The 10,015-nt window shown below is 58.3% G+C and overlaps 1 protein-coding gene across 1 annotated transcript; it reads left to right on the forward strand.

The window, feature by feature from the left end:
- The first annotated feature begins 169 nt into the window (after nt 1-169).
- GLI1 (GLI family zinc finger 1) lies at nt 170-8,027 on the forward strand. Its single transcript, XM_009282284.1, has 11 exons — nt 170-266; nt 446-541; nt 1,782-1,977; nt 2,216-2,378; nt 2,482-2,583; nt 2,703-2,843; nt 3,472-3,621; nt 4,121-4,285; nt 4,746-4,994; nt 5,173-5,452; nt 5,755-8,027. The coding sequence occupies exons 1-11, from the start codon at nt 170-172 to the stop codon at nt 8,025-8,027; spliced, it is 3,912 nt and encodes a 1,303-aa protein (XP_009280559.1).
- The last annotated feature ends 1,988 nt before the right edge of the window (nt 8,028-10,015 follow it).

Consider the following 10,015-nt stretch of genomic DNA (forward strand, 5'->3'; position numbering starts at 1 on the left):
CTGGCGGGCACGGGACAGCGCCAGCCGCCGCCGGGCGCGGGGGCTCGGAGGGCGCGGGACTCGCGGGCGGGGACGCCAGTCCACCCTTGTCCTCCTCAGGCCCCGACCGGCTCCAGCCCCTCGGCGAGGACCAGATGTGCTCCTGAGCCTGGCCAAGCCCTGCCGCGACATGTTCAACCCCGTCAGCCCCCCGGCCACCGGCTACGCTGAGCACTGCTGCCTGCGCCCACCCCATGGACCAGTCCCGGGTGCCCCAGGGCCACAAGGTCGGTTGTAGCCCCCTCGTCCCGGCCAGTGCCTGGGCCTGAGCAGTGCCTGGCACGGGTGCAAGGGGCACCCGACTTCAGAATCAGTTCTTGGGTTCAGGGATGCTCTGGGGATTTCCTCTCCCCCTTGTGCTACCCACCCTAATACATCTTCCCATCTTTTTCCTCCCTTCTGCCAGGACTTGATTTCCCCTTATGCCATCAGTCAAACCTCATGAGCAGTCACCGTGGTTATGGGTTGGTGCCAGGAACCGAGCACCCAGGCAGTGGTGATGGTAAGTCTCCAGTCTTGGGAGGGCATGAGGCAGGTAGGGGTTCTACAAGGAGTTTAGGCATCTCCTGGGGATTGTGTTGTGTCAGGAGTGCAGGTGTGTGTGCTGAGGGGATTGGGCAGTGCTGGGGACAGTGACGCCTGTGATGAGGGAGGAGACTGCCAGGGCTTCAGGTGTCTTTCCTGGAACAATGATGGCTGTGTGAACAGGAGGATTTATGTTGGCTGTGGCCAAAGGGATCAGGCACTTTTCTTGGGATGATATCAGCTGTAGCAGGGAGTACATGTGTGTCAAGGGGTTCAGGTACCCCTTAGGAACATTGATGGCTGTGGTAGGGAGGGGGGACACTTTTGAGCCTTGCCACAGTCCAAAGCCAGCAACAAGTATAAATTGGGAGACGAGTGGCTGGAGAGCAGCCCTGCAGAAAGGGATCTGGGGGTGCTGGTCAGCCACAGGCTCAATAGCAGCCAGCAGTGTACCCATGCAGCCAAGAGGGCAAACTGCATCCTGGGGTGCATCGAACACAGTATAACCAGATGGTCAAAAGTGGTGATTATCCCGCTGTATTCAGCGTTGGTGTGGCCTCACCTTGAGTACTGTGTGCAGTACTGGGTCCCACCATTTAAGAAGGATGTGAAGGTCCTTGAATTCGTCCAGAGGAGGGCAACAAAGCTGGTGAAAGGGCTGGAAGGCATGTCCTATGAGGAGCGGCTAAGAGGCTGAGGGGCGACCTCATCACTCTCTACAGCTTCCTGAGGAGGGGAAGTGGAGAGGGAGGTGCTGATCTCTTCTCCCTGGGATCCAGTGATAGGATGCGTGGGAATGGCTCAAAGCTGTGCCGGGGGAGGTTTAGACTGGACATTAGGAAGCATTTCTTTACCAAGAGGGTGGTCAAACCATGGAAACAGGCTTCCTAGAGATGTGGTCGATGCCCCAAACCTGTCAGTGTTTAAGAGGCATTTGGACAAAGCCCTTAATAACATGCTTTAACTTTTGGTCAGCCCTGAATTGGTCAGGCGGTTTGACTATATGATCGTTGTAGGTCCCTTCCAACCGAAATATTCTACTCTATTCTACTATTCTATTCTGTTCTGTTCTGTTCTATTCTAAATCAGAAGCTAACCGGCACACTCAGGGTACTCCTCCAGGCTCCAAAGCACCAGGCTTGTGTCCTTGGGGGTTTCTTCAGCCTCCTAGGACCCATGCTGAGAGGAATGCCCCCCACTCTCTGCTGCCATCCCAGGCTCACGGTTCTCAACGCCGCGTGGTGCAGGCAAACTGGGCAAGAAGCGGGCACTGTCCATCTCACCCCTGTCAGACTCTAGCATTGACCTGCAGACGGTAATCCGCACCTCACCCAACTCCCTCGTTGCGTTCATCAACTCCCGCTGCGCCTCTGCCAGTGGCTCCTATGGCCACCTCTCCATCAGCACCATCAGGTGGGCACCAGACTTCAGCCCTGCTGGCATGCATGCAGCCTGTCAGTCTGGGAGCGTGAATGCTGATTCCCAACTTGGGGAGTGCCTGGGGTGAGGGCTAGGGAAGGGGAGAGCAGAGTGGGACAGTGGGTTAGGGAAGGAGTGGCTGGGAGTTCAGACACCTGGGATCCCTGGCTCAGAAGACCTAAATTGCTGTCCTCTGGTGGTGTCATCTGGTCATCTCTCTTGCTCTTTGCAGTCCATCACTGGGGTACCAGAGTCCACCGGGTCAGCAGAAGGGCCAAGGCCACCTGTACAGCCACACTCCCGCACCACCACCATGTAGCTCCCACGAACACCTGTCCACCTGCCCAGGGCTCCTGCACCATGCCCCAGCTCGTGGGACCCTCAAACACTGCCAGGTAAGGGGGCGTTGCATGCATATAAGTGGTGCATCCCATATAGGTGGTGGTCCAGTGGGCATTGCAGTGCTGACTGCTTTCCACCTTCCCCCTGCCCTGGTAGCAGCTAAAGTTGGAGTGGAGCCTGAGCAGCCCTCTGACTGTCAAATACCCAGAGGAGAGGTCCGAGGGCGACATCTCCAGTCCAGCTTCCACAGGCACCCAGGTACTCCCCAGGCCTTGAGATCCCCCCACTTCCCCTATGCTCCTCCCTGGCACCACTCCCAGTAATGGGGAGCACGAAGGGTCGTACCTGGGAGTGCTCATCTAGCTGTGCTCCCCCAGGACCCCTTGCTGGGGATGCTCGATGTTCGGGAAGATCTGGAGAAGGAGGATGGGAAACCTGAGTCTGAGACTGTGTATGAAACCAATTGCTACTGGGACGGCTGTGCCAAGGAGTTTGATACGCAGGAGCAGCTGGTGCATGTGAGTTAGGTCCTGCCTGGGTATACCCAGTCCCAGAACCTGCCCTCAGGCTGCTGGCTGACATCCCCCTGTGTCAACCCACAACTCCTACTCCAAGACTGTCCTACACTGAGCTGCTCCCCTCGTCCCCCCCCTCTGCCCTGAGAACTCACTGCACAGGTGCACGATGTTGGAAGTTGCCCCTAGGAAGGGAGGGACATGCATCCTCCACTTCTTGTGGGCAAGTTCTTTGTGACCCTCCCATACCATGTCCCTAGGGGAAATGCCCAGTCTGGCTTTCCTCACCCCTGGGGCAGCTCTCCTGAACCACTGGTGCATCCCGACTTCCTCCTTTGCTCTTTGTCTCCCTCCAGACACTCCCAATTCTCCTATATCCCCTTGACCACCCCTCAGACCACCTTGACCCCTATGTCTTGGTCCTCCCCAAATAGCCCCCAGCCATCTCCTGTATCCCCTGCCTCTTTTAGACACCATCTGACTACTCTGTTTTCCCCTGACCTCTGGTGTCTCCACCCGCCATCCCAGTCCCTCTGTCCATTTCTCCCATGATACTCTCTTAAGACACCTGTATCTCCCTGACCCTTGGTGCCCTCCCCAATGCCACCAGTGATGCCCCTTCTCTCCGCAGCACATCAACAATGAGCATATCCACGGGGAGAAGAAGGAGTTTGTGTGCCACTGGGCAGCATGTTCCCGGGAGCAGAGGCCCTTCAAAGCTCAGTACATGTTGGTGGTGCACATGCGACGTCACACAGGCGAGAAACCTCACAAATGCACGGTGAGCTGGCACGAGCCTTTGCAAAGCCTCAGCTAAGCTGTGGTGCCTTGCACCAGGCAGAGCTCAGGGCAGGGTGCGAGCTGGCCCGTCTGGTATACGGCATTGAGGGGGACGTGGTGGGGAAAATGAGGTGGGACAGACAGGGTAGTCAGGAGCATGGTAGTGCATGATGGAGTGGGGTTCATGGGTGGCAGGCCAGAGCCTGTGTGATCAATGGCATGGCAGAGATGCACATGAGGTAAAGGGGTATGTAGCAGGCTGGGTACAGCATGGCCATGTGGCCAGTGCATAGTGAGGTGGCATGACATAGGCCAGAAGGGTAAAGGGCTGTGCAGTGGTGTGACAACATGCACCTGAAGCAGGGCAGGTGTGTTGTGCGTTGGTTGGGAGGTGTAATACGTGTCCATGGTAGATGTGCCATGGGTATGTAGTGTGGGGGTGATGTGGTACAGGGTCTGTTGAAGGTGTGTGGCATGTTTCACCCTGCTTGCCTGCACAGTTCGAGGGCTGTAACAAAGCCTACTCACGTCTGGAGAACCTCAAGACGCATCTGCGCTCACACACGGGTGAAAAACCCTATGTGTGTGAACACGAGGGTTGCAACAAGGCCTTCTCCAATGCTTCTGACCGGGCCAAGCATCAAAACCGCACTCACTCTAATGAGGTACAGACCCATGTGGGGCTCTTTGCACCCCTTTGGGCTCCCTGTATGCCTCCTGATTAGTCCCGTACTCTGAAAACTCCCTGCATCCCTGGGTTTTTTTCCCTGTGTGCCCCAGCTGCCCTCCTTGCCTGCTCTAATAAAGCATGGCCCCCTGCTCCCTTCCTCGGTCACCTGCATTCCCACCAGGGTCCCTTTACCCCCTGCCCCACTCCTGTGGAGCACTGTCTGTGCATTTTTCCTCTGGCCCCCTATGACCTCCTCCAAGGCCCTGCTGTAGCACCTAACGTGCCCCCTGTGCAGGGACTTAGCCTCTTTGATCCCTTCCCACCCTCAGTTCCCGGGCCTACTTGAGAAGGAGGGGAGGGGGATTTATTTCATGCCCAGCTGGTACTTTGTTGGGAGGGGTCTCTAGTTGGAGCTAACACCCTCCCTTCACATGCCTACCTTTTTTCCCTGACAGAAGCCCTATGTGTGCAAGATTCCAGGCTGCACCAAGCGCTACACAGACCCCAGTTCCCTGCGCAAACATGTGAAGACGGTGCACGGCCCTGATGCCCATGTCACCAAGAAGCATCGAGGGGATGTGGTGGCAGGTCGTGCACTGCCCACCCCCAGTGGCCCCCCAGACATGAAGCAGGAGAAAGACACAAATGGCCCCACTGAGGCCCGGAAGGATGACAGCAAACTCTTGGTACCTGACTTGGCCTTGGTAAGGAGCTGGGGGCATGATGACGGAGGGAGGCCGGACCAGGTCTGGTGGAGGAGTCAGTTTGCATGGTAGGGGAGTCATCTCCACATCTGGCAGGGTGCGGGCTCACAGGTTGCATTAAGTGTGTAGTGGATATCTCACCCCCTTTTCCTTGGTTAATGTTTTGGGTACCCCCTAGAAGCCGCAGCCCAGCCCAGGTGGGCAGTCATCATGCAGCAGCGACCACTCCCCACTCGGCAGCACCACCAACAATGACAGTGGGGTGGAGATGGCGGGCAACGCAGGTGGGAGCTACGAGGATCTGTCCACGCTGGAGGATGTGGTGCCCGGTGAGCCCATGGGCACCTCAGGGCTCATGACCCTCCACAAGCTAGAAAATCTTCGCATTGACAAACTGAAGCAGATGAGGAAGCCATCAGCTACCAAGGGCCTGAATTTGCCAGCCATCCCTGGAGCCGGTGAGACTGTGGTTCCCTCCCACCCGGATGCGGGGCCAGTCCCATGGGCACTGTGTCAAGAGAGGTCTGGTTTGCAGCCAGAGAGGTTTCCAGACCTTCCTTTCACTAGTGGTGGACCCCCACATCTGGGCTGTGCCCCCTCTTTGTTGCCACTGCTTGAATATGCTTCCTGTCCCAGCAGGCACTAACCACGGAAGAGGCCCCATCCTGGTACTGGAGGTGGCTGCCTGTTCCTCCTCTGACCACTGGTGCCATGCTGTGTCCTGAGTGCCTTAGTGTAACTCCTCCTTTTCTTTTCTCAGGCCTGCCTGGGGGGCTGCCTGGGATCTCCGTGCTGCCACCAGCTGCCTCGCACCGGCGCATTGCGGAGCTGTCAGCAGCAGAGATGGGCATGCCACTGAACGAGCGCCGGAGCAGTGCCACCAGTACCGTAAGCTCAGCCTACACTGTGAGCCGGCGCTCATCCCTGGTGTCCCCGCACCTGGCTGGGCCATGTCTGGGTGGCGAGGCAGGGGCAATGCCCAGTGGTGCAGGCCTGGCAGACAGCTATGACCCCATCTCTCCAGATGAGTCGCGACGCTCCAGTGACGCCAGCCACTGTGGAGGGCTGCCAGGTGTGGGCAGCCTTACCCCGGCCCAGCGCTACCGTCTCAAGGCCAAATATGCTGCAGCCACAGGTGGCCCACCCCCAACCCCACTGCCCAACATGGAGCGGGTGGGCATGGGTGGCCACAGCAGCTTACCTGGGGACTACCTTGCGCCAGCCGAACCCTGCTTCCTTGCAAACGGTTTGCTGCGAAGGCATAGTTCCAATGACTACCCTGGCTATGCAGGCAGTGTTCCACCTCACCTGGTGCCTCGGAATGGTGTGCGGCGGGCCAGCGACCCCGCCCGGACCGTGGCCAACCCTCATGCTGTGCCCAAGGTGCATCGTTTTAAGAGCATGGGTAACGTGAACGTGCCAGGAGTGGGCAGAACTGCTCTGCAGCCCTTGGGTGGTTCTGATGCCAACCTTCAGCGCCATGTCTTCTCCCCACGCCCACCCAGCATCAGTGAAAATGTCTTCCTGGAGAGCGTGAGCACAGAGGGCCCTGGCGCAGCCGCGGAGTCTGGCTTGCTAGAGATGGAACAGTACTTGAACTACCCTGAGGAAAGCTTCCCATGCCAGGGGACAGGTGTGGAGCTCCAGTGTGAAGGCCTCTACAGCAGCGCTCACCGGATCACGGAGGGTATGCAACTGAACCCAGGAGGGCACAGGGACATGGAGGAGGGGTTGCTTCAGTCCGAGTTCTCCCTCCCTCAGTGCCAGATGAACCAGCACTTCACGAGTATGCATGCTGGCAACGGGACCATGCCAGCTCCTTGGGATGAACCTTCCCAAGGCAATCTGGAGATGAGATCTGGGCAGTCAAGTGTCAGTGCCTCTGCTGCTGCCATGTCTGGGCCACACTGTCGCCATCTAAGTACTGAGTACCCACTACCCAGTTCTTGTGAGCAGCAACCCAAACTTGTGAGCTCATGCCAGGACAGTGGATTTTCTGGGGGGCACCGGCTTAACCGACTACAGATCAAATCTGAGCAGCGTTACCCAGCACCTGCCCCAGCACTTGCTCCCTGCCAGAATGCCAAGCTTGCTGGGCCCATGCAGCCTCCTGCATCATTTGGCCAAGCTATGAATGTAGGGCCTGGTGGTTACCAGTCCGAGGAACAGGCGCCTGTCAGTTTCATGGGCATGCTGAGCCTGGGTGCTAGAAGAGCCCAGACCCCCACCATGCAGACCAAAGAAGTGATGGTCCGTAGCTACGTGCAGGCCCAGCAGGCTCTGATGTGGGGAGACCAACTAGTCTCCAAGGGAGGGGAGGCTGGCATGGGGTTGAGCAGTGAACCTGGGCAGTGCCAAGCCATGCAAGCACCACTGTACCTCAGCCCCAAGTACGCTGATTACCAAGCCAAACCAGATCACCTGCAGGGTCTGGCAGAGACCCAACACCTCCTAAATGCCCCATGCTTCAACCCAGAGATGGTACCACACCCACCTGGTGGCCCTAAACCACCTGGTCACCAAAACAATCTGAACTATGCGGGCAACCTGGCTCAGCCAAGTCATTCCTATGAGGGAGTGGAAGCCAGTTCCCGGCGTGTACCTCGCTTGCCCCCTGCCCGCCCCACACCTGAGGGGCCCGGTAATGCCCTGCTGTATTACCCAGGCCAGGGCACACATGTGCAGGTGGGCAAAGGTGGGCATAAGCTGCTGGGCCAAACAGCAGCAAGCTGTGGGGGTCCCGGGCATTATGGTGGGAGCTTGGAAGGACTCAAAGGCAGCTCATATTACTACCTGGATTCGGGGGAGCAGGTGGCCAACAGCCTGGACTCCCTGGACCTGGAGAATACGCACCTTGACTTTGCTGCCATTGTGGAAGATCCAGAGACACCTGCACTGCTGCCTGGGCCCCCAAGCCCTGCTGGTGGCCTCCTGCTTCCTGCATCTGGTGGTGCCAACATGGCCGTGGGTGACATGAGCTCCATGTTGAGTACTCTGGCAGGGGAGAGCCATTTCCTCAACTCCCTGTCCTAACTAGGAGGTAACAGCCATCAGGTGGGCAAGTCTGCAGCCAGGGGGGACCCAAGCCACATTTGGGCAGAGGTGTGAAATCTCTTCTCACATGCAGATTTATGCCTGGGGGGGACCGGGGGCAGGGGAGGGGGGAGAAACACCCCTGGAGTCTCCCCTTTTCCAGTCTGTGAGTGTCAGGCTCTTTCAGGGGAGGGACGTTGCTGCGTCCCAGACACAGCCGCAACCCTGATCAGGCACTTCAGGTCACCTCTTGTGGGGGGAACTGGTTTTACTGGGCCCTTCCATTCCAGTGCCTGGAGCCTTTCCCTGCCTCTCCCGGCCCTCTGGACAAGGTGGCCCTGTGCAGTCTTAATGTAGAAACCAAAGAGTTCCACCCTCCCCAACCCTATGTTCCCACTGCCCCCCGCCCCCTCTCCCAAATCCCAGTCTTTGTCAAGACTGCAATCACTCCTTGCTTGGCCAGCCCACCCCCCCCACCCCTTCCATTTTGCTCAAGGAGGGAGAAGGGTGGGGGGCAATTCTCCACCACAGGGATGGTGGGGGGGGGCTTGGGGTGCCTGGCACTGCTTGTGTCACTCTGTACATAGTGTGCATATGTGTATGTCTCTCCTGTGGGTGTTACCCCAGCCTGCCTTTTGTTTGAAAGAAACAGCAGTGCCTCCCCTCCCCATTAAACCCTTTCTCAGGGGATTGTGAGCCGTGTGCCTTTTTATCCCTGCAGGTGGGCTCCAAGCTGGACCCCTGTGCCAGGTGCTGTATAGCCCCCCCTCACCCCCACCCTCTCCCTCTTTCCTGCATCTGGGACCAAGACCTACTTGTGCCCGGCCCTGCAGAAGCACCTCCCCCTTTGGAGTGGGGATCCAGCCATAGCACGTGCTGCACAGACCAACCACACACCGATTCCCACCGCAGGGGTGGAGGGAGGAAAGGGCAGTGCTGCCCCCGTGTTGCAGACCTGGCAGCATTGAACAAGGGCACCGGCAGAAGCACAGTGAAACCCATGTATGCTTGGAGGCATAGTCTCAAGGTGCGGCTCAGTGCCTCTGGGGCTATGCCTGGATCTGAGGCTTTTCCTTCAGACCATCTTGGCATCTCTGGGGGCTACTCTGGGCTCTTCCTTAGGTGTTGGGGCACTATCTTGGCACCTTTAGGGCTGCTCTGAGTGCTGGGGACTCTTTGTAGGGTCTCCAGGACTGTCTAGGTGTGTTTGGGGCTGCTCTGGGGCTTTTCTGGGGTCTCTGGGTGGCCTTTTGATGGCTCTGAGCTGCTATGTTTCTCCAGTGTTCTTTCTGAGGGCTGCCTTGCTGCTTCTGCAAGCTAGCTGGGCTTCCCAAGGCCCCTAAGGGCACACTTGGTGTCTTCAGGGTAGCACCGGGCGTTTCAAACCTATAAATTGGGTGGTTTAGGCCATCCTTGTGTCTCTGGGGGTGCTCCAGGGCTCTTTCCAGGCTATTAGTACATTGCTGGGGCTGTTCTCGAGGTCTCCAAGTGGATGTCTTTGTGCTGCTTGAGCTGCTCCAGGTGTGCTGGGGCGTCCCCAGTTATTCCAAGGCTCCTGCAGATTGGGCTCTTCCAGAACCTCCAAGTCATGCTCAAGAGCATCTTTCCTGGTCCCTGGGCCTGTTCTCAGACTGACTGGGGTTCTTTCAGGGTCTGAAGGTGTCCTGTCAAAGTCTCGGGGGCTTTCTGGGACTTTCCAGGTGCTGTGGGATCTCTGTGGCCGGGGTGGGTCCCCAGGGGCTGCGGACTCTGGGCCTTTCCTGATCACTGGGGCTTCCTCAGGGCCCCGAGGCCTGTCCTGCCCTGCAGGGCTGCACCTCAGACCCGCGGGGAGCGTTCAGGGTCTCCAGGGCTTGCTCCTGCTCCTCCTCCGTGGCCTTCGGATCTGATTTCCGGGCAGTTATGAGGGTCCCTGCGCGCCTTCCCGGGCCTGCACCGGGAACCGGCGTTTCCATGGCGACGGCTCGGCGTCAGCCCGTAGCAAGCCG

This window comes from Aptenodytes forsteri, unplaced genomic scaffold (assembly GCF_000699145.1).
Source record: "Aptenodytes forsteri isolate BGI_AS27 unplaced genomic scaffold, ASM69914v1 Scaffold373, whole genome shotgun sequence".
Classification (NCBI taxonomy): Eukaryota; Metazoa; Chordata; class Aves; order Sphenisciformes; family Spheniscidae; genus Aptenodytes; species Aptenodytes forsteri.

What these genes read in the sequence shown, in the direction of transcription:
- GLI1 (XM_009282284.1), top strand. Translation starts at nt 170, where the DNA reads ATGTTCAACCCCGTCAGCCCCCCGGCCACCGGCTACGCTGAGCACTGC. An exon ending in GCACCCAGGCAGTGGTGATG is followed by an intron (nt 542 to 1,781) that starts GTAAGTCTCCAG and finishes CTGCCATCCCAG; the next exon opens with GCTCACGGTTCTCAACGCCG. An exon ending in CTCTCCATCAGCACCATCAG is followed by an intron (nt 1,978 to 2,215) that starts GTGGGCACCAGA and finishes TGCTCTTTGCAG; the next exon opens with TCCATCACTGGGGTACCAGA.